The sequence below is a fragment of the Lynx rufus genome, unplaced genomic scaffold (genome assembly GCF_022079265.1).
Source record: "Lynx rufus isolate CCGP_SWC_20201006 ecotype Redwood Valley unplaced genomic scaffold, mLynRuf1.p SCAF_4, whole genome shotgun sequence".
In the NCBI taxonomy this organism is placed as follows: Eukaryota; Metazoa; Chordata; class Mammalia; order Carnivora; family Felidae; genus Lynx; species Lynx rufus.
The window spans coordinates 19,159,846-19,185,269 of NW_025814856.1; the positions used below are offsets into that span (position 1 = coordinate 19,159,846).

At 35.4% G+C, this 25,424-nt stretch overlaps 1 protein-coding gene across 1 annotated transcript in view; it reads left to right on the forward strand.

Moving 5' to 3' along the window:
* DOCK3 (dedicator of cytokinesis 3) overlaps positions 1-25,424 on the forward strand; it is a 539,924-nt gene that overhangs the window by 69,937 nt on the left and 444,563 nt on the right. The window contains exon 3 of the mRNA XM_047095185.1: positions 11,462-11,502. Coding sequence (XP_046951141.1) covers positions 11,462-11,502 — 41 coding nt within the window. The remainder of the gene's footprint in view (positions 1-11,461; positions 11,503-25,424) is intronic.

Sequence of the window (25,424 nt, forward strand, 5' to 3'; positions counted from 1 at the left end):
TGTTAGCTAATTAAAAACATCTCTTTCCTGTTGATTCTTAATGGTTTTAGAAATATTTGAGTTGTTTTCTTTTTGATTCTTTATGAGAAGTTATGAACTTTTTTGTTCTATATGTAAAAGACAAAACGATTGAGTTCTCTTTCTTCTCTCTTTTCTTTCTTCTTATGCTTTCTTCACTCTCTTCAGTTCTAAATCTTGTATAGAATGGGCACATTTACCAAAATTTGTAGCAGTGTTTTGGTTTTAAGAAAAGGTGGTGCCTGAAATTCATTGAGCACGGTTCTCATGACCCTCACAATGGTAGCATCCCATGGAGGTGATAATGTATTTTTGAAGTTGCTTAGTATTCAGCAAAACTGGTCTAAATCTTCCTCTCTTCTTTCCTCCCCACCTCCCAATGAGAAGCAAGAGTTTGTATTGCAGTATAATATATATATTTAATTAATAAGGAAACCGCTTTTGATAAGCAATATTTTGAGGATTTACTGGATGAGAAATCATTGACCTTTGTAAACATGTTACCTGATCAAGTGTTTACTTGAAGTCTTGAGGTGGTGCTTTATCCTAATAATTCTCTCATTGTCATTTTATAAAAACCTTAAAAAAAGTGACATATAGTCATGTGCACCAAAACATCTGTGTAATTATATTGAAGCATTTGGATTCTGTAACTCCTTAATAGTTTTTCTTTGAGTAGTACAAGGGAGATGTTAACATGAATGGCATTGCAGTCAGATAAAAAATGACCTGTCATAAGATTTAACAAGGTAGCCTCAAGAATTTGTGAAATATGAGAAAGTATGGAAGGATGACCAGTACTTTGATACTGTGTGTAATATATTAAAGGCAACAGAGCATTCCTGTAAAAGTCTCCTAGTGCATATGTATAGAAAATTCTCTAAGGATATAATTCTCAACCTTTTCAGGCCTAGTACTAGCCTGCCTTTTTATCCCTTTATAATAGGTTTATTGAGATAGAATTCACATACCATAAAATTCACCCTTTAAAAATGTACAGTTCACAGGGCACCTGGTGGCTTAGTTGGTTGAGCATCTGACTGTGGATTTTGGCTCAGGCCATGAGCCAGGGTTGTGGGATTGAGCCCTGAGTTGGGCTCCATGCTGGGCATGGAGCCTGCTTAAGATTCATTCTCTCTCTCTCTCTCTCTCTCTCTCTCTCTCTCTCTCTCTCTCTCTCCCCCCCCTCTCTCCCCCCCCTCTCCCCTTCCAGCTCTCTCCCCCACTTGTGATCTCTTTGCGTCTAAAATAAAATTTAAAAAAATGTACAGTTCACTGTTTTCATGGTACAGAATTGTGCAGCTATCACCACTGACTAATTTTAGAATAGTTTTATCACTCGAGAAAGAAACCCCATTTCCATTAGCAGATACTCCCCCACCCCTTGGCAACCACTAATCTGCTTTGTGGATTAGCCTATTCTGGACATTACATATAAATGTAATTATTCAATTTGTGTGTTCATGGTTCATCTGTGTTGAAGCATGTATCAGAACTTGATTGCTTTTTTTTTTTTTTCAACGTTTATTTATTTTGGGGACAGAGAGAGACAGAGCATGAATGGGGGAGGGGCAGAGAGAGAGGGAGACACAGAATCGGTAACAGGCTCCAGGCTCTGAGCCATCAGCCCAGAGCCTGACGCGGGGCTCGAACTCACGGACCGCGAGATCGTGACCTGGCTGAAGTCGGACGCTTAACCGACTGCGCCACCCAGGCGCCTCCAGAACTTGATTGCTTTTTATGGTTAAGTAGTAATGCGTTGTATGCGTATGCCATATTTTATTTATCCATTCATCAGTTGACAGACATTTGGGTTATTTTTACCTTTTGGCTGTTATGAATACTGCTGCTGTGAACACTTGTGTGCAGATAGTTGAATACCCATTTAAAATTTATTTGAGTATATACTTAAGAGTGGAATTGTCAGATCATATGGTAGTTCTGTCTTAAATATTGTGAGGAACTAACAAACTGTTTTATTTCTTTCTTTATTATTTTTTAACCAATAATAATATTCCTATTTATTAATCTACCAAAGGAATTGCTACATTGTATGGTAGTTCTTATTTTGATTTTTTAAATATGAAATTTATTGTCACATTGGTTTCCATACAACACCCAGTGCTTATCCCCAAACTGTTTTCTTTAAAAAACTTTTTTTTTTTAACATTTATTTTTAAGAGACAGCATGAGCAGGGGAGGGGCAGAGAGAGAAAGAGACACAGAATCTGAAGCAGGCTCCAGGCTCTGAGCTGTCAGCACAGAACCCAACATGGGGCTTGAACCCATGAACTATGAGATCATGACCTGAGCTAAAGTCAGACACTTAACTGACTGAGCCACCCGATGCCCCTGGCAAACTGTTTTCTAAAGTATCTGCACCATTTTACAACCTATCAGTAATGTTTGAATGTTCCAATATCTCCATATCTTTGTCAATACTTGTTATTGTCTGTATTTGTTATTGTAGCCAGTTTATTGGGAGAGAAATGGTATCTATGGTTTTGATTTGTATTTCTTTAATAACTAATGATGTTGAACTTCTTTTGATTTTTTTATTAGTCATTTATGTGTCTTCTTTGGAGAAATGTTTATTTAAATCCTTTTGCCTGTTGAAAAAAATGATTTATCTTTTCATTTTTAAAAAAAGTGTTTATCTTGAGAGAGAGAGAAATAGAGAGTGAGCAGAGGAGGGGCAGAGAGAGAGAGAGGGAGAGAGAATCCAAAGGAGCCTCCAGGTGACAGTGTAGAGCCTGATGTGGGATCCGAATTCATGAACTGTGAGATCATGGCCTAAGCCGAAATCAAGAGTCGGACACTTAACCAACTGAGTCATGCAGACGCCCCTATCTTTTTATTTAGTTGCAAGAGTTCTTTGTATATTCTGGATACTGGTCTTTTATTAGGTATATGATATACAAATATTTTTGCCCATTCTGTGGATTGTATTTTTTTGATGTCCTTTGGGGAATAAAACTTTTAATTTTGATGTAGCTGAATTCATTTATTTTTTTTTTCTGTTGCTTGTGCATGAAACCAGTGTTTAACACAAGGTCATGAAGATTTTCATCTGTATTTTCTTCTAAGAATCTTTGAATTTGGAAAGCATAAATATTTTTAATGTCTTCTCTGGCAACTCAGACCCCCCTTGCCAATTTCTAGAAATTTCTCTAAAATGCAGTAATATCCCCATTTCAGTGGTAGTGTTTAAGGGATAATATACAGAAGTAGAATATCAGTGTCATACAGTATGCATATAACAAATACTGCATTGTTTTTGAAAGCGAGGACCATTTATTATCACCCTCGCTAGCAGGATCGATTTCTCTACATGCTCTTGCCAATATCTGCTTTTGTTAGATTTAAAATAAAGAGTTAACCAATGTGGTAGATGTGAAATGTTATCCTGGTGTGTGTGAGTGTGTGTGTGTATGTATGTATATATATTTATTTTAGTCAGGTTATTGTGGTATAACTTATGTGCAACAAATGTCACCCTTTTGGAGTACTTGTCTATGAATTTTGATAAATGTATAACCCTATAACCATCACCACAGTTAAGATACAGAATATTTTTGTCACCCGCATATGTAATATCAGGCTCCCTGTAGGCAACCTCCCTTCCAATGCCCTTCCCCCCAGCCCTGGCAGCCCTGATGTATTTTCTGGTCCTCTAGTTTTGTGTTTTCTAGAATGTTATATAACTGGAATCATATATTACATAGCCTGTTGTGCCTGGCTTTTTTTTTTCACTTAGCATAATGCATTCAAAATTCATTCATGTTGATCTGTGGCTTGCTTTTTCTGAGTAGTATTTCATTGTATAGATTCAAGCCACATTTTATTTATCCACATAGCAGTTGATAGATATTTTAATTGCTTTATTTTTGAAGATTATGAATAAGGTTGTTTTAAACATTGTATATAGATTTTAGTATGGACTTTTTCTTTTCATATTGGTGGGATTGGTGGGTCATATAGTAAGTGCATTAAAAATACTTTATTTTTTAGTGTAGTTTTAGGCTACCAACAAAACTGAGAAGAAAGTACTGAGAATTCCCATATACCCTCTGCTCTTACACACGCACAGCCTCTCACACTATCAGCATCCACACCAGAGTGGTGTACATTTGTTACAGTCAGTGAGCCTGCATCAACACATCATTATTACCCCAAATACATAGTTTACATCAGGGTTCACTCTTAGTGTTCATTCTGTTGGTTTGGATAAATGTATAAAATGACATGTACCCACCCTTATAGTATCACACAGAATAGTTTCACTGGCCTAAAAATTCTCTCCACCTATTTATCTATCCTTCCCTCCAACCCTTGGCAACCACTGATCTTTTTACTGTCTCTCCATGGTTTTGCTTTTTACAGGATGTCATGTAGTTGGACTCATATAGTATGCGAATTTTTCAGATTTCCTTTTCTCATTTAGTAGTATGCATTTAAAGTTCTTCCATTTCTTTTTGTGGTTTGATAGCACATTTCTTTTTATTGCTGAATAATATACCAGTGTCTGGATGTACCACAGTTTATTTATCCATTCATCTACTGAATGATAACTTGGTTGCTTCCACATTTTGGCAATTATGAATAAAGCTGCTATAAACATTTGGTGCAGGGTTTTTTTTGTGGACATAAATGTTCAACTCATTTGAGTAAATACCTTGGAGTCAGACTGATGAATCATATGGTAAGAGTGTATTTAGTTTTGTTAAGAAACTGCCACACTGCCTTACAAAATGGCTTTACCATTTTGGATTCCTACCGGCAATGAATGAGAGTTCCTATTGCTCCACATCCTTATCAGCATGTGGTGGTGTCAGTGTTTTGGATTTTGGCCATTAATAATATGTATGTGTAGTGGTATCTCATTTTAATTTATAATTCTCAAATCACATATAATGTTGAACATCTTTTCATATGCTTTTTTGATATCTGTAGATCTTCTTTGGTGACGTGTCCAGGTCTTTTGAACATTTTTTTTTAATATGAAATTTTTTGGCAAATTGGTTTCCATACAATACCCAGTGCTCAAACCAACAGGTGCCCTCCTCAGTGCCCATCACCCACTTTCCCCTCCCTCCCACCCCCTATCAACCCTCAGTTTATTCTCAGTTTTTAAGAGTCTCTTATGGTTTGGCTCCTTCCCTCTCTGTAACTTTCTTTCCCTCTCCCCTCCCCCCTGGTCTTCTGTTAAGTTTCTCAGGATCCATGTAAGAGTGAAAACATATGGTATCTGTCTTTTTTCTGTATGACTTATTTCACTTAGCATAACACTCTCCAGTTCCATCCACGTTGCTACAGAAGGCCATATTTCATTCTTTCTCATTGCCACATAGTACTCCATTGTATATATAAACCATAGCTTCTTTATCCATTCATCAGTTGATGGGCATTTAGGCTCTTTCCATAATTTGGCTGTTGTTGAAAGTGCTACTATAAACATTGGGGTACAAGTGCCCCTATGCATCAGTACTCCTGTATCCCTTGGGTAAATTCCTAGCAGTGCTATTGCTGGGCCATAGGGTAGGTCTATTTTTAATTTTTTGAGGAACCTCCATGCTGTTTTCCAGAGCAGCTGCACCAGTTTGCATTCCCACCAGCAGTGCAAGAGGGTTCCTGTTTCTCCACATCCTTGCCAGCATCTATAGTCTCCTGATTTGCTCATTTTAGCCACTCTGACTGGCGTGAAGTGATATCTGGGTGTGGTTTTGATTTGTATTTCCCTGATGAGGAGTGATGCTGAGCATCTTTTCATATGCCTGTTGGCCATCTGGATGTCTTCTTTGGAAAAATGTCTATTCATGTCTTCTGCCCATTTATTCACTGGATTATTTGTTTTTTGGGTGTGGAGTTTGGTGAGTTCTTTATAGATTTTGGATACTAGCCCTTTGTCTGATATGTCATTTGCAAATATCTTTTCCCATTCCATTGGTTGCCTTTTAGTTTCATTGATTGTTTCCTTTGCAGTGCAGAAGCTTTTTATCTTGATGAGGTCCCAGTAGTTCATTTTTGCTTTTAATTCCCTTGCCTTTGGAGATGTGTCAAATAAGAAATTGCTGTGGCTGAGGTCAGAGGGGTTTTTTTCCTGCTTTCCCCTCTAGGGTTTTGATGGTTTCCTGTCTCACACTCAGGTCCTTCATCCATTTTGAGTTTGTGTAAGAAAGTGGTCTAATTTCATTCTTCTGCATGTTGCTGTCCAGTTCTCCCTGCACCATCTTTTGAACATTTAAAAACAAATTATTTATTAATTTTGAGAGAGAGAGAGAGAGAGAGAGAGAGAGAGAGAGAGAGAGAGAGAGAATATGAATCCCAAGCAGGCTCCACACTGTCAGCACAGAGCCTGATGTGGGACTCTATCTCACAAACCATGAGATCATGACCTAAGCCAAAATCAAGAGCCAGAGGCTTAACTGACTGAGCTACCCAGGCACTTCTGCCCATTTTGTAATTGAGGGTTTTTTGTTAAGTTTTAAGAATTTTTTGAATATTTTAGTAACAGATTTATATCTGATATGTCTTTTATAAATATTTTCTCCTGGCCTGTGGCTTGTCTTCAAATTCCCTTGAGAGTGTTTTTTATAGAGCAGTAGTTTCATTTTAATGAAGTCTAGCTTGATTCTTTCTTTCATGGATCATGCATTGGGTGTAGAATCCAAAAGGTCATTGGCATACACAGGTAATTTAGATTTTCTCTTATGTTATCCAGAAAACTCTAGAGTTTTTAAATTTTATTTTGAGAGAGAGAGAGAGGGAGCACGCGTGAGAATCTCAAGCAGGCTCCACATTCAGCACAGAGCCTGACATGGGACTCCATTCCACAACCATGAGATCATGACCTGAGCCAAAATCAAGAGTTGGACACTCAAATACTGAGCCCCCTAGGGTGCCCCTCTGGAGTTTTAAGGATTGTATTTTACATTTAGATCTTTGATCTGTTTTGATTTAATTTTTGTGAAGGGTGTAAGGTCTGTGTCTAAATTTTTTTTTTTTATGATGATGTCCAGTTGTCCCAGCACTCTTTGTTGAAAAGGCTACCTTTTCTCCATTGTATCACCTTTGTTCCTTTGTCAAAGATCAGTTGATTATATTTATGTGGGTGTACTTTTGTGCTCTCTGTTCTGTTGATCTGTTTGTTCTTTCTCTAATACTGAACTGTCTTGATTACTGTAGCTTTATAATAGTTTTGAAGTCAGGTAGTGTCAGCTTCCATCTTTTTAACTCTCCTTACGTTAGATTATGTTACATGTTACCTATTCCAGGTCTGTTACCTTTTCATATAAACTTTGGAATCAGTTTGTCAATATCCAAAAACAATTTGCTGAGATGTTTACTGGCAGTAGGTTGTCTTATCATGCACAGAAGTTTTAAGTTTTGATGTAGTCCGGTTTATCTATTTTTACTTTGTTGCCTGTGCTTTTGGTGTAATATCCAAGAAATAATTTTCAAGTTTATATCATGAAGATTTTAACTGTTTTTTAAGAGTCTTTTTAACTCTTAGAAGAGCAAAAGCTTAAAACTTTTGTGAGGATTACATTATTAATTCTTTTATAGAGTATGCTTAAGAAATCTTTGTCTAACCCAAGGTCACAAAAATGTTGTCCTGTTGTACCAGTTTTACACTTTTACATCTAACTATATGATACATTTTGAGGTAATTTTGTTTATAGTACAAGGTATGGGTAGCAGATTTTTTTTGTTTTATTGTTTTTTTTTCCTTTGGTATACTTATGTCCAATTATTTCACCACCATTTGTTTAAAAAAACTTATTTTGGGGCGCCTGGGTGGCGCAGTCGGTTAAGCGTCCGACTTCAGCCAGGTCACGATCTCGCGGTCCGTGAGTTTGAGCCCCGCGTCGGGCTCTGGGCTGACGGCTCAGAGCCTGGAGCCTGTTTCCGATTCTGTGTCTCCCTCTCTCTCTGCCCCTCCCCCGTTCATGCTCTGTCTCTCTCTGTCCCAAAAAAATAAATAAACGTTGAAAAAAAAAACAACTTATTTCTCCATTGAAGTACTTTTGCACCTTTGTTGGAAATCAATTGTTCATTTATGTGTGCATTTATTTCTGGGTTTTCCAGTGTATTTCATTGATCTGTGTATCTATTCTTTAGCCAGTACCATACTATATTTATTAAGGTAGGTTTATCTTAAGTCTTGAAATTAGGCAGCATGAGTCATTCACATTTTTTATACCTTTTCAAAATTATTTTGGCTATGCTAGTGGTCAGTTTCCTAAATTTTAGAAGTAATAGCTATAAAAATTTTTGCTAGGATTTTGATTGGCATTGCATTGAATCTACAGACCAATTTAGGGTTAATTGGCACCTTAACAAAACTGAGTTTTACAATTCATAAACATGGTAAACCTCTTAATGTATTTTGGTCTTCTTGATTTCCCGTTTTGGTCCTTTTCAGGGCTGTTAGTTTTCTGATTTCCATCACTAATGTGGGGTTTTGGTTTTCTTTTTTTTTTTTTTCAGTATATGAAATTTGTCAAATTGGTTTCCATACAACACCCAGTGCTCATCCCAAAAGGTGCCCTCCTCAATACCCATCACCCACCCTCCCCAACTCCCACCCCCCATCAACCCTCAGTAGGGGTTTTGGTTTTCAAGCCTAACACAAGGCTGCAGGGAGGATATGGGATAGGGGAATTTTAAAAAGTCTTTGTTCTTACCAAGATTCAAGTTTCTTGAATAAATACTGTTTGGATTATTTCAAGTAAACTGTTAGATATGTGAATTCAACAAAGTCACAGGATATAAAATCAATGTACAGAAATCAGTTGCAATTCTATACACTAATAATGAAGCAGCAGAAAGAGAAATCAAGGAATTGATCACATTTACATTTGCACTAAAAACTGTAAGATACCTAGGAATAAACCTAACCAAAGAGGTAAAAGATCTGTATGCTGAAAACTATTGAAAGCCTATTGGGGCGCCTGGGTGGCGCAGTCGGTTAAGCGTCCGACTTCAGCCAGGTCACGATCTCGCGCTCCGTGAGTTCGAGCCCCGCGTCAGGCTCTGGGCTGATGGCTCGGAGCCTGGAGCCTGTTTCCGATTCTGTGTCTCCCTCTCTCTCTGCCCCTCCCCCGTTCATGCTCTGTCTCTCTCTGTCCCAAAAATAAATAAACGTTGGAAAAAAAAAAAAAAGAAAGCCTATGAAAGAAATTGAAGATGACACAAAGAAATGGAATAACATTCCATGCTCATGGTTTGGAAGAACAAATATTTTTAAAATGTCTGTACTATCCAAAGCAATCTATACATTTAATGCAGTCCCTATCCAGGATAACACCAGCATTCTTCATAGAGCTAGAACAAACAGTCCTAAAGTTTGTATGGAACCAGAAAAGACCCTGGATAGCCAATGTAACGTTGAAAAAGAAAACCAAAGCTGGAGGTATCACAATTCTGGACTTTAAACTGTATTTCAAAGCTGTAGTCATCAAGACAGTATGGTATTGGTACAAACACATACATATAAATCAATGGAATAGAATAGAGAACCCAGAAATGGACATACAAACGAATGGCCAACTAATCTTTGACAAAGCAGGGAAGAGTATCCAATGGTGGGGGATGAAGACAGTCTCTTCAGCAAATGGTGTTGGAAAAACTGGAATGTGACATGCAGAAGAATGAAACTGGACCCCTTTCTTACACCATACACAAAAATAAATTCAAAATGGATGAAAGACCTAAATGTGAGATGGGAAACCATCAAAATCCTAGAGGAGAAAACAGGCAGCAACCTCTTTGACCTCAGCTGCAGCAACTTCTTACTAGATATTTCTCCAGCGGCAAGGGAAATAAAAGCAAAAATGAACTATTGGGACCTCATCAATGTAAACCTTCTGAACAGCGAAGGTAACAGTCAACAAAACTAAATGTTTACTTCCAGAGTTCTATACAATTCGAATTAGAAAGTTTTTGCCAGGATTCTAACTGCTTTTATTGAGGAGAGGCTTTTTGGAGATCCTTACTCTGCCATTCTTGCTGATACCATTCTCTGTTCTGTTTCTTAAGATATTATAACAAGTATTAATAAAGATATTGAAACTCTCAAGGTATAAATTGAGTTTCCCAAATTTATTATCTCAGCTGTTGAACTAAACATAAACAAGGATATTTCTTCTTTTATTGTTTGTTAAGATTTCAGGAAAGTTGATTACTTTCCTCATAGCTTTGTTGTGAGATTTAAAGGTTAATACATGGAACAATCTCTCAATTACAGTACATGGAATTAAGAACAATAAACTCTCAATTATTATTAGCTATTATCAATAATTTCCTTTCCTTCATTTTCCTCCTTTAGATACCACTCATTGGAGATTCCCCCCCCACCTTTTTTTTGATGCAAAGCTGAGTTTTACTATTGCTTTTCAAGTCATTTGTTTTATACAGTACAAGAGAAAATTCATCACTTCTTGTCCAGTTCAAAAGGGCAATGGCATTGGTATATACAAGAAGAAAAGACTTGAACATTTTCTGCAATGATAGCTCAAAGCCTATGGAGAAATCATTCTCAAAAAGTTTTATTTGTATGTGAGATTTATCAATATGCTTAGTTCTCTAAAAAAAAGTTTTCATAAGTGCTTTTGATGTCTTTCAATTGTTATTTTTAAAGGACATACAATTATATGATCTGCTTTTTCCTCTGTCCCTGTATAATCATTCAGTTTCCATTTACTAGAAAATATTTTATAAGAGTACAATATTTGGGATAGCAAAGAGGAAAGGACGTTGATTTTTTGAGATTATAGATATCAAATATTGTTATTCTGAAGGCAAAGATAACTAATAAATATAAGTAGGAAATGAATATATATTACTAAAAAGAGACTGTTTATTAGGATCTAAATTGAAAGGATATTTCCCCAAGGAAATCAAAGAAACTCTATGCAGGCTTAGAAGCAAAAATCTTCAGAAAACATCTGCTTTTAAATAATGGAGATTTTCCTTTTTAAACCCAAGAAGAAAAACTATAACACAACTCTAAAATAATAGATTAGAATTGAGAAAATTTGGTAATATTTCCTTTCTCTGAAAATTGTTTTTATTGTGTAATGGAAACTTTCATTATTATTGCTGTGTATGAATGCTGAGAGGGAATAAATGAAGCACAGACGTCAACATCAGCATCTAGAAAACCAAGAAATGTTCATAGAGTTAAAGTACAGGTCCTTTGAGGTATTTTAAAATTTTTTGTGTTTTATTCAGTTGAAAGTTTTGCCTTTTGAAGAAAATTGGAAATGTGTTTATTGTAAGACTTTTCCTTTCAGAGTAAACTACTCCTAATAAATCCACCATACTTGTACCTATCTTGGCAAGTTTTGCATTAATTTTTTCCCTAAAAATTCTCATACGGTGTGTCTTATAGGAAATGACAACAATATGATGTTAATTTCCTTTGTATGCTTTGTTTTAGGTTGGTACAGAGGAGTTTCAACAAAGAAGCCAAATGTAAAGGTATGATAAGTTCATTGTTACTTTTTCTAATATAGGAACCTAACTAGTATGTTTGTTGGGTATAAAAACAATTCTTACCTGCGCATCTTTTCATCTTTTACAGTAGGCGCACTCATCCTTTCCTTTACAGAACTATATCAGATGCTGCTGTGTGTCAGCAGTATTAAAATGTTTCTCTTTCTTTTTTAATGTTTATTTATTTATTTATGAGAGAGTGAGAGAGCGCACATGCAAGCTGGGGAGGGACGGAGAGAGGGAGACAGAGAATCCCAAGCAGGCTCTGCACTATCAGCACAGAGCCTGATGTGGGGCTCGAACCCACAAACCATGAGATCATGACCTGAGCTGAAATCGAGAGTCATATGTTTAACCGACTGAGCCACTCAGGTGCCTTAAAATGTTTTATTTTTTTTTAAAGGACAGAAAATGCATGTATGATCATAGCTGCAAAGTTTATTTTGAAAAAGCCCATTAGGACACTTAATATTTTTTTCCTTCAAAAAGTAGAGACTTTTTGTAGAGATTTGACAAAAAGTAAAGACTTATTCATAGTCCTAGTCCTGTGGATCCATGGGATTATTTAGAGAAGTTTATTTCTAAAATACAAAATAGAAAAAACTTTCAAATAATGTTCAATTAGATGTCTTTGTTGATGATGATATTCTTGTTAAAATATAAATTTAAACAAGACTTTTTATGAATAGATTTTATGTATTCTGTTTCCAGTTAATTTAATCAAACAAAATATATTTTAATTGGCAGTTATAATACATTTAAGAACATTGTTCTTTAGGAATGTATTTGCAAAAACTGCTTTCTCCTCACTCTTTCATATCATGAATATTAGAAGCTTTTATATATTTCTGTAGCTTAATGTTTAACGTATTTTGCTATTTTCTTGTACAGATAAATAATCAAAATGATCATATACTGTTTTTATTAAGAAAGAAAATTGTTCAGAGTTCTAATCAGCAATTTTTCTAGTACGATCATTCATTTTATTAGTTTTTATTAGTTTTTAATGATTATAAGAAGACAGTATCTTCAAATTTTAATTCCTTGCAGCCAGGGCATCTTACCCTTGGCACTGTTCACATTTTGGGCCAGATAATTCTGCATTGTGGGGGGCGGTCTTGTGCATTATAATATACTTGGAAGCATATATGACTCCTACTCAATAAATGTCAGTAACATTTCCCCCCTTGAAGTTGTGGCAGTGAAAAATGTAGACATTGCCAAAATCCCTTCTCTACCACTACTCATCAGTAATGCTTTTGTGAAAATAATTTCTGTATTTTATGTATTTGTCTTGATTTAAAATTACCAAAAATTTAGAATTTGAATAGATGAGAAATCTCATAAATTATTGGAAAGTTGTAATTTGTGATATTACATACTTTTTATTTATTATAGGTAATATTTGTGACCTTGGGCACCCTATCACCTTGTTTCCAATACTAGTGTTTGAGGATCATTGTGGAGATGATAGTCATTCAAATTATAGTATGTTTGTAATTAAAACAACAATTGATGAACAGTGTATGGCTTTGAAACCTTGTTGAGTGAGACATGAACTATGACACCCTTAAAATATTATCTACTACTGTATAACAAAGTGTATCAAAATTTAGTGGATTAATTTAATCACCATTTTATCTCTCATTATTTTGTACCTTGACTGGGGCCACCTGGACACTTAGTTATATGGCTATAATCATCTGGAGGATCAGCTGGCTGTGGTGTCCAAGAGGGTCTAGTCACATGTCTGGCATCCTGACAAGGATGGCTGGAAGGCTCTCCTCAGCCAGATCACTGATACAGCTAGACTTTCCATATAGTCTCAAGGCTTCTCCATATGACTTGTCTAGCAGATAATCAGAATTCTGTTTTAGAGTTAAGGAAAGGTGCTCAGAATCTCATACCTATTTTCTAAATTTCCTGCAACAAAGGTGTTTAGAGACTGTAGGAGAGACTACCTTGTGATTAATCTTAGGAATGATTTCATAAGCCAATCAAAATGAAGAAACCAAATTAAACTAATCTTAAGCATTAGAGCTCATTTTTGTCTCATCAGACTCTCTTATTGTCTTTACTTTTGACTAATGACTTCTGAAATTGTGTATTTTGGTAATACCAACTTCATTCTAGCGTCTTAGATTATTGTAGCATTTATTAATAAAATAACTGTATGCCTTTGAATAGCGTGTGTTTGTATTCTTAAACTTTAAAAATTTAACAACTGGAGATAAAGATAGAGATAACCATTTCATGTGGCAATGATATTTTGTGGAACCATGGTGAAAATTCTTTATTATTTGTAAAATATAATCATTTAATGATTCTACACACTTTAAAGTGATAAAAATGCATTTCTATATATCTTTTATATATAATTCTGTTTAATTGTATATATAATTTTATTTTATATTAATTATATATGTAATTAATATAATCACAATAAGTAAAAATTTCAGTAGGTTTCTTATAGCTGTTCGTGTTTAAAGACAATTAAAAGGTGACTTATTAGTATGTCTTGAGTTGTGTTTGACTTATAATAAAACTCATAATAGCCTGAATAAAATAATATCTGAACTAGATAGCAAATAGAGCATTCAGAAGTATTAACAAGTGGTAAAACATTTCTTTCTATAAAACAGTTTATAAAACTCTCAAAGCTTAATTGTTTTGTTCTTCACGAATACTTTGTAGTAAAATACTACATTCTTAAAGAAAAACTGGGATGAGGAGCACCTGTGTGGCTCAGTGAATTAGGCGTCTGACTCTTGATTTCAGCCAGGTCATGATCTCATGGTTCATGAGATCGAGCCCTGTGTCGGACACTGTGCTGACAGCGCAGAGCCTCCTTGGGATTCTCTCTTTCTTTCTCTCTCTGCCCCTCTCCTGCTTGTGCATGCTTGCATGTTGTGCGCGCGTACACTCTCTCTCAAAAATAAATAAACATTAAAAAAAGGAAAATAAAAACTGGGATGATTATAAAATATGCTTTAAGTTACATATTTTTGTGACTATATATTGAAGTTTTACATTTTAAGAGGATACTATGTAGGAAAAATAAACTACTAAATTTTATGCCCAGTGATCTTAAGAATGATAGGTTTTTGTCTTTTGCATTTTTTGAAGGCTTTATTTTTGCATCATACATTCCAGGGTAAAACTTATTTAGGCTTTATAATTTTAGAAATCAAAAGTTTTTGAGACATAATATCTTTTGGTGAAATGTCATGTTACATAATTGTTAGGCTTGCCAAAATATTAGCTTTCTTAAGAGCATACATAAAGTATTAAAAAATAAGAGAGTTAGATAAAATTAAGAAAAGGACAACAGATATTTGATAATTTTGTGTTTTTAAATAAAATATATGCTCATGAGGAAAAGAATGAAATTCTAGAAAGTTTATATTTCCCATTTTGTAATTAGGTTTTATGTAATAACTGTCAACTAGATACCTAGAATTCTGCCAGATAGCTACAAGGCCTTATAGAATGTTTTACATCATAAAAGCAGAGGTATAGAGGCATGAAATTGCAAGGCATGTTCAAGGAATGTTAGATACTCCAAACTGGCAAGGGCATAGTACAGAAAAATGATGGATGCCAAAGTAGGAAAGGTAGGTTGGATCTATATTTGAAGACTCTTATATGCCAGAGAATATAAGGAATGCTAAAGAATTTGGATTTTGTCTCTCTGGCAACAGGGAATCTGCCATTTAACAGAGGAGTGTATCTACCATTGCCACACAGCATAATTATAAAATGGAGTTTATTGGAGAAACAGTAAGCACCTGTTAAAGATACATATTGAAGTATTTATGCATGAATTCTAAAATTCTCTCTAATGTACTGCATTAGGTAAAAATGTGTATGTGGGGATTAATGAATCAAGATTGACAAAATATTGGTACTTATCAAAGCTGAGTGATGTGTTCATGGAGGTTCATTATGTTATTCTGTCTAATTTTGTGTGTATTTGAAATAGGGATAACATTATTACTTCAAAGAATTGTTATGAGGAATCAGTGAACTTATATGAAGCTCATAACAAAGTGCTTATTAGCACATGATAACAGCGCAATAAATGTTTGCTTCTGTTGCTATAACAACTACTGCTATGGTAGTATAGGGCTGCAAGTGAGACTTGAGATCACCTTAGAGGACAAAAAAGAGGAACTAGCACAAAGAGACTGAGAAATGGAGGTTATAATTGGCTAAGGAGAAGGAAGTGTGTTTTTTGTTTTTTAGAACATGGTGATTAATGATTTCAAGTACTGTGGAGTAGTGTAGTAGAATGTACTGAGTAGGGGGTATTGTGTTTTACAATTAGAAGGCCATTGGTGATTTTTAAGAGACTCCCTTTATGTGGATCCTGAGAAACTTAACAGAAGACCATGGGGGAGGGGAAGGGAAAAAAAAAAGAGGTTAGAGAGGGAGGGGGCCAAAACATAAGAGACTCTTAAAAACTGAGAACAAACTGAGGGTTGATGGGGTGTGGGAGATGGGTATTGAGGAGGGCACCTGTTGGGATGAGCACTGGGTGTTGTATGGAAACCAATTTGACAATAAATTTCATATTAAAAATAAAAAGAGAATCCCATTTAATAGGATTGATAGTAGCAGAGAGCCAGAGTCTAGTGAGTAGGTAACGGGTGAAAGGAAGGAAGTAGATGTAGATTCTAGGGAGTATAAGGTTGTTGGTTTGGGGAGTAGAGAAGTCTGATGAACATTTTGCATTTGATTTATGTAAAATTCTGGAAAATGCTGATAATTTATAATGCCTTAAACCAGTTTAGTGGCTGCCTACTAATAATGTTGAAAAGAGGAATGGATTACAGAAAAGATAAGAGAAGACTTTTGGGGATGATGCAAATTTCTTTATTTTAATTGTGTATGGTTTCACTGTATATGTACTATATGCCCAAAGCATCAAATTCCACACATGTGTGCAGTTTATGGTATATCAGCAGTGTGTCATATATCAGCTATACCTCAATAAAGTTGTTTAAAAAAACCATTAAATGGTTTTTTACATCAGACCCTGAAGATGTGATTTCACATTCACTCTGAGAATTATCATTTCAGTTTCTCAATTTACTTCTACCTGTGGTGGTTAATTTTGAATCAGACTTGGTCAAATATGAAGTAATCCTGAGAACTTACCTGATGTTATTTTTAAATGAAGGGAAACTATGGTTGTCATCAGTAAGAGTTCTAACTGAAAATCTTTTTAAAATGACTTTTATCGTCGTTACTCAGCTTTGGAATTTTGTGTTTGTGATCTGGAATTTAGCTAACAGCCACATGTTAAGTATACTCCATCAATGGGCCTTAATTATTAGTGTGTTTGTATTGTTGTAGGTGGGGAGAAAGTGGTAGAAGTTGAAAAGAATGAAGGCTAGGTGGTATTTTGTGCAAGGCTTACTTGTGTTTGGAAGTCCTCAAGACCACCCTTAAGTTTGAAGATTTGCTATGAAGACACACCGGATTCATTATATAGTTGCTCTCAAAAGCTATGAATTACTTTTTGTATTCTATGAGGAATCTGCAAAGGGAAAAAGATGAATGCAGTAAAGTCTGGAGAAATCAGCTACAGGGTTCCAAGAGTCCTTTTCCAGTGGAGTCACACAGGACAAACCTAATTCCCCCAACAACACTGTAACAACACATGTGAAATGCTGCCAACCAGAGAAGCTTGTTTGAGACCTGGTGCCCAGAGTTTTTATTGTCACTGGTGATATAGGCACCTTCTACTTAGTACATAACAAAATTCCGCACTCCCAGAAGGAAAGCACGTATTTAACATAAACCATATTGTTTGTGCCAAATAGTTTAGGCACAGTGAGCAATTCTTACCAGTTAATGGTGAGAACTCTCCACAAATTTAAGTTTAAATATGAGAGTTTCAGTTGGTCCATGTTTCAGCAACAGTTTTCATTTTTAGTCTTTTAAATTTTAGCCATTCTAATGAATGGGCCAGCAGTATCTTGTTCTGATTTTAATTTTTATTTATCTGATGACTCAAGAGGTTAAAAACTTTTTCAAATGTTTATTGACCTGTTGCCTCATTTTTCTGTGTAGTATCTGTTTATGTCTTTCACTTACATTTTACTGGGTCTTTTTTTTTTTTTTATAGAGTTATGTGAATTCTTTATTCTGAATACAAGTCCTTGTAAATATTTCTTCTAGTTTGTGGCTTGCCTTTTTCTTTTTTTTTAAAGTTTATTTATTTTGAGAGAGAGAGAGAAAGCGAGCACGCAGGGGTGGGGTAGAGAGAGAGAGAGAAAGAAAGCTGGAACTCTGGAACCATGAGATCATGACCTGAGCTGAAATACTTAACTGTCTGAGCCACCCAGGTGCACCTGGCCTTTTTATTTTCTTACTGTTGTGTTCTGAAGAGTAGATTTTAATTTTGAGGAAGCTAATTTGTCATTTAAGTTTATTTTTGTTTTGGTAGAGCTAATGTTCTGTCTTTAGTATCTTTGTCTAATTCATTTTCTGTCAGTTAGGTTAGTTGTATTTTGTAGGAAATTTGTCAAAAATACTTTTGATTTTTTTGTTATAGTTATTCAAGCTATTTATTATTTTTTAATGTCTGTAAGATATTCAGTGGTAATCCCTCCTTCATTCCAGATTTTAGAAATTTGTGCCCTCTCTTTTTCTTGATCAAATCTACATAGATTTTTGTTGTTTTGTTGATCTTTTGAAAAAAATTAACAACTTTTTTGGTTGATTATTTCAAAGATCTCTGCTTTCTATTATCCTAGTCATTTTATTTACTTTCGGATTATTCACTTTTATTTTTAAAAGGTGTTTTTGGAAATGCCTGGGTGGCTCAGTTGGTTGAGCATGCAACTTCAACTCAGGTCATGATCTTAGGGTTCATTAGTTTGAGCCCTGTGTTGGGCTCTGTGCTGACAGCTCAGAGCCTGGAGCCTGCTTCAGATTCTGTGTCTCCCTCTCTTTCTGCCCCTCTTCTGCTCACACACACACACACACACACACACACACACACACACACACTGTCTCTCTCTCTCTCTCAAAAATAAATAAAAATAAAAACATTAAAAAAATAAAAGAATGAAATTTTGCCCTTTGCAATGATGTGGATAGAGCAATTATGCTAAGCAAAAATAAGTCAGAGAAAGACAAATACCATATGATTTCACTCACATGTGGAATTTAAGAAACAAAACAGATGGACACAGATGGGGAAAAACAGTAAGAGAGGCAAACCAGAAAACAGACTCAACTGTAGAGAACAAACTGAAGGTTGCTGGAGGGGAGGGGGGCAGGGGGATTGGTTAAATAGGTGATGGGTATTAAGGAGGGCACTTGTGATGAGTACTGGGTGTTGTATGTAAGTGATGAATCACTAAATTCTACATCTGAAACTTATATTACACTGTATGTTAGCTAACTGGAATTTAAATTGAAAAAAAATTTTTAAATGTTTTATTTATTTTTGAGAGTGAGAGTGCAAGCAGGGAGGGACAGAAAGACAGGGGAGCAGAAGATCAGAAGTGGGCTCTGCGCTGACAACAGCAACCCAATGTGGGGCTCGAACTCACAAACTGTGAGATCGTGACCTGAGCCTACATCAGATGTTCAACCAATTGAGCCACTCAGGCACCCCAGTTAACTGGAATTTAAATAAAAACTTACACTGTTTTATATTATCTCACAGTTTTTTTGTTTTTGTTTTTTTTTACTGCTGTTTAATTTTTTAGGCTTTCCCTCAACTATGTTCCTTTATTTGCGTGGTTTTAATACTAGGTCTTCAAGTGTGCTGCTCTTTCTTCCACAGTATTTAATCTTCCATTAAATACCTTGAATGAAGTTTTCACTTAGATGTGTTTTTCAGCTCTGTTATTTCCATTTTGTTCCATTTTGTATATTTATTCCGCTTTCATTATGTTCATGGTTTCTTTTAAATTCTTGAGGAAACTTTAATAGTTATTTTTAACTTCTTTTCTGCTAGTTACCATTGTATATCATTTTTGGTCTATTTTTATTGATTACTTTTTCTTCTGATTATGGTTTATATTTTCTCATACCTAGTAATTTTTTGTGTTTTCTTTTCCAGAATTTTGAAGTTGTGTTGTTGAATTTATTGATCTGAATTTTGTCATCTTCTTTTAAAGAAAGTTTAATTCTTTTCTTTTTTTAAGTAGGCTCCACGTCCAGTGTGGGGCTTGAACTCATGGACCCTGAGACCAAGAATTGCATGTTCTACCAACTGAACCAGCTAGGCACCCCAGAAGTTTAATTCATTTTTGCAGGCAATTAATTCACTTGTAATTCAGCTTGATCCTTAAGGTTTGTTGCAGTATGTCTACAGTAGCCTTTACTCTAGGATTGTTTGACCTTGCTCTTTACATGCAGTCTTACTGGGTCTTTATTGCAAGACCATGTGTTCACGGAGTTCTTTCATTCTGGTGGGTTAGCATTTAAATGTGTACCAATCTTATGTTTTTTCCAGGAATTGTTTAGTTTACAGATGTCCATTAATTGCTCTTTTCCTGGACTTGTATAGTCTCACTCTGTACGATTGCAGCTTAGTTTTCAGGCAAAGACTCAAGGAAATCTCTATGGGGAATCCTGTAATTCTTAGTCTTCATGATTCCCTTCTGTTCTGTCACACAGAATCCATCTCTTCCACTCTTCTTTACTGATGTGTACAGTGTTTACTAATGTTTATAAATGTTTACAGTGCTTTGCTCTGTGCTGTCCTGTTTTGATCTATAAAGGCCTCTAGACAAAAAGTGTTAGAAAATTGTATGACTCACTTCCTTTGTTTCCCTTCTCCTAGTGATCACACATTACTGTGCTACTGGTTGTCTAGTTTCTGAAAACAGTTGTTTCACATATTTGGTTCAGTTTTCTAGTTGTTTTTAACAGAAGACAGGTCCTGGTTTTCTTTGTTATACGTTATATTTTTGAGATAATTAAGGATTCATATGCAGTTATAATAAATATAAAGAGATCCAAGTCTTCCATTGATAACATCTTATAAAACTGTAGTACAATATAAAAACCAGGACAGTGACATTAATATAATCAAGAGGCAAAACATTTCCATCACCACAAGGATCTCTCATTTTGCCTTTTTGTAGCAATACCCACCTCCCCTCCACGTCTACTGCCGTGTGTTTTCTGGCAACCAGTAATCTGTTTTCTTTTTTTTAGAATTTCATCATTTAAAAATGTATGTAAGTGGAGCCATACAGTATGGCAACATTTTGGAAATGGGAATTTTCACTCAGCATAACTGTCTGGAAATTTGTCCATATTGTTGCATGTATCATTCCTTGGGGCATCTGGGTGGCTCTGTCAGTTTAGCATCTGAATTTGGCTCAGGTCATGATCTCATGGTTTGTGAGTTCAAGCCCTGCATTGAGCTCTGTACTGACAGTGTGGAGCCTGCCTGGTATTATCTCTCTTGCTCGCTCTCTCTGTCCCCCTCCTTGTGCGCACTCTCTCTCTCTCTCTCTCAAAATTAACAAATACACTTAAAAAATAGTGCATTCCTTTTTATTTTTGAGTTATATGTTATGGCATGGATATACCATTTGTTTAACCATTCATATTTTGAAGGTTATCCAAGTGTCCAGTTTTTTGCTATTAAAAGAGAACTGTTATAAACATTTATGTACAGGTTTTGTGCTTTCATGAATAAAAGTTTATATTTCCCTGGAGTAAATGCCCAGGCATGCACTTGTTGGTTTATAGGGTAGTTGCTGATGTAGTTTTTAAAGAAACGGTCAAACCAATTTCTAGAGAGGTGGTACCATTATATATTTCCACCTGCAGTGTAGGAGAGATCTAGTTTCTTGGCATTCTTACCAACATTTGATTTTGTCACTGTTTTCTATTTAGTCATTCTGATAGGTGTAGTAGTATCTCATTGTAATTTTAATTTGTATTTCCGTAATGGTTACTGATGTTGAACACATGTTTATTTGCCATCTGTATATGATCTTCACACCTTTTACCCATTTTCTAATTGGACTTTCTGTTTTTAACTATTATGTTTTGGAGTTCTCTATATATTTTAGATACTAGTTTTATATCAGATGTGTGGTTTGAAAATTTTTCTCTCCATCTGTATGCTCTTGAACAGAGTCTTTCACAGAGGAAGTTTTAAATTTTGGTGGAGTGTGACTTGAGAGTGTTTCCTCTCATGGATTGTGCATTTGGTGTAAAATCTAAGAGTTCTTTGCCTTCCCTTAGATTTCCTGTGTAGAAGATTTTCTCTTGTGTTTTTTCTTTTTTTTTTTTTTTTTTTTTAAATTTTTTTTTTTCAACGTTTATTTATTTTTGGGACAGAGAGAGACAGAGCATGAACGGGCGAGGGGCAGAGAGAGAGGGAGACACAGAATCGGAAACAGGCTCCAGGCTCTGAGCCATCAGCCCAGAGCCTGACGCGGGGCTCGAACTCACGGACCGCGAGATCGTGACCTGGCTGAAGTCGGACGCTTAACCGACTGCGCCACCCAGGCGCCCCCTCTTGTGTTTTTTCTAAAAGTTACATAGTTTTATCTTTTAAGTCTTTGATCTATTTGAAGTTAATTTTTAGAGCAGGTTTGATGGTGAGGTTGACTTATTCCATCTATACCTGATTTGTTGACACTATCAGGGATATTGTTTTGTGTATGCATGTCCGGTTGCTCCAGCTTCATTTGTTGAAAAGGTTATTTTTCCCCTATTAAATTGCTGTTGTAAAAACAGCAACAGTATATTTGTGTGGGTCTGTTTCTGGTTTCTCCGTTCTATTCCATTGATCTATTTGCCTGTCTCTCTGCCAGTACTGCAAGTCTTGATTTTTGTAGCTGTCTTGAAATCTGATAGACTGATTTTATTCTCACACTTTATTCTGTTTAAAAATTCTTTTATGTATTCTAGTTTATTTTTCATATAAACTTTAGAAGAATCTTGAGAATATGTAAAAAATCTTGCTAGGATTTTTTAGGGATCATATTAAACATGTGTACTGGTTTGGGGAGAAATGATAGGTTGAGTCTTCAAGTCCATGCACATAGTCTATCTCTTTGGTTATTCAGCGTTTTTGACATTTTCATATACAAGTTATGTATCTGTTTTGTTAGATTACACCTGAGTATATCCTATTTTTGAGTGATTATAAATGGTATTGTATTTTAATTTTTTTTTTAATTTTTTTTTTCAACGTTTATTTATTTTTGGGACAGAGAGAGACAGAGCATGAATGGGGGAGGGGCAGAGAGAGAGGGAGACACAGAATCGGAAACAGGCTCCAGGCTCTGAGCCATCAGCCCAGAGCCTGACGTGGGGCTCGAACTCACGGACCGCGAGATCGTGACCTGGCTGAAGTCGGACGCTTAACCGACTGCGCCACCCAGGCGCCCTATAAATGGTATTGTATTTTAAATTTCAGTGTGCTCAGGTTCATTGCTAGTATCTAGAAATACAATTGATTTGTGTATGTTTATTTGTGTCCTGTAACCTTTGTTTAACTCTCTTATCAGTTATAGGACTTTTTTTTTTTTAACTTCTTGGGATTTTCTACATAGATAATCATGTCATTTGCAAGCAGAGTCATTTTTATCTCTTCATTTCTGAACTGTATGCCTTTTATTTCCTTTTTAAAATTAGTGCTTTATTGGGGCACCTGGATGGCTCAGTCGGTTAAGCATCCGACTTCGGCTCAGGTCATGATCTCATGGTTTGTGAGTTTGAGCCCCAGGTCAGTCTCTGTGCTGACAGCTCAGAGCCTGGAGCCTGCTTTGGATTCTGTGTCTCCCTCTCTTTGCCCCTCCCCTCCTTGTGCTCTGTCTCTCTGTCTCTCAAAAATAAATAAATATTTAAAAAAATTTAAAATTAGTGCCTTATTTCACTGGCTAGAATTTCCAACACTATGGTGAATATGAATGGTGCCCTTGATCTTAGGGGGAAAATATTCATTCTTTCACCATTAAGTATAATGCTTCTTTGTAAGTGCTTTTCATCAAATTAGGAAGTTCTCCTCTATTCCTAGTATTAATTTTACTTAATATTATTTCAGCTTTATTGAGATATAATTGATAAAGTTGTATATGTCTAATGTGTACAAGATGATGACTTGATATATGTATACTTTGTGAAATGATTTACACAGTTAATTGATTAACACATCTGTCACTTCACATGATAACTTTTTTTTTTGCTGGTAGAAATGCATAAGATCTATTCTTATAGCAGATTTCTAGTACACGACCCACTTTTATTAGTCATAGTCAATATGTAATACATTAGATCCTCAGAGCTTTTCGTCAGCTTATATAAATTTATTATTCAGCTTATAGCAGAAAGGTTGTACTCTTTGACCAGCATGTTCACAATTTCCCCACTTCCTAGCCCCCGGTAGCAACCATTCTACTCTCTGTATGATTCAATATTTACTTATTTATTTATAAAACATACACTATTTGTCTTTCTATGTCTGGCTATTTTCATTTAGCATAATGTTGCAAATGGCAGAATTTCCTTCTTTCCTTTGGCTGAATAATATTCCATTGTGTGTATGTGTGTGTGTATCCCATCATCTATCTGCTTATCCACTGGTAGACACTTAGGTTGTTTCCATATCTCGGCTATTGTGAATAATGCTATAAGGAATATGGGAGTGCAGCTGTCTCTTTGAGACATGATTTATAGTTAAGATTATATCTTGCAGATACATAGCCAGAGGTGGAATTCCTTGATCATATGTTGGTTCTCTTTTTAATTTTTTGAGGAACCTAAATAGTGTTTTACATAATGGCCAGAGCGTTTACATACCACCAACAGTGTATGGGATTTCCTTTTTCCACACTCTCACTGAGACTTGTTATCTTTTTTTTTTTTTTTTTTTTTGATAATAGCCATTCTAACACATGTGAGGTGATATCTCATTTTGGTTTTGGTTTGTATTTCCTTGCTGATTAGTGATGTTGAACACTTTTTCTTATACCTTTTGGCTGTTTGTATGTCTTTGGACATACAATGAAATGTGTATTCAATTCCTTTGTCCATTTTTAAGTCAGTCAGATTATTTGTATTCTGCTTCTGAGTTGTAGGAGTTATAGGAGTTATCAGATTTATGGTTTGCAGATATTTTTGTTTCAGTATGTTTGTTGCCTTTTCATTTTGTTGAGTTTTCCTTTATTGTGCAGAGGCTTTTTGTTTTGATGTAATCCTAATTGTCTGTTTTAGGCTTTTTGTTGCTTGTGCTTTTGGTGTCATATTCAAAAAAGTCATTGTGAAGACCAATGTCAGGGAGCATTTTCCTTGACTTTTCTTCTAGGATTTTTATGGTTTTGGGTCTTATATTTAAATCTTTAATCTGTTCTCAGTTGATTTTTGAGTATGATGTGTAAGGGTGTATTTTTATTCTTTGCATGTTTGTATCCAGTTTTCCTATACAATTAATTGAAGGGAACTATCATTTCCTCATTGTGTATGCTCAGCACCTTAGTCATAAATTAATTGGTTGTATATGTATGGATTTATTTTTGAGCTCTCTATTCTGTTCCTTAGATTTATGTGTCTGTTTTTATGCTAGTGCCTTACTCTTTTGATTACTATAGCTTTTTAATATAGTTTGAAGTCAGGAAGTGTGATGCCTCCAGCTTTGCTCTTCTTGCTCAGGATTGCTTTAGCTCATTGGGGTCTACTGTGGTTCCAGATTAGTTTTAGTATGGTTTCTTCTGTTTTTGTGAAAAGTGCCATGGGAATTTTGGAAGAAATTGCATTGAATCTGTAGATGGTTTTGTGTAGTATGGCCATTTTAACAGTAGTAATTCTTCTAATCCATGAACATGGGATATTTTTTAATTTTTTGTGTCTTCTTCATTTTCTTTCATCTATGTCTTAACAGTTTTCAGTGTACAGATCTTTCACCTGCTTGGTTA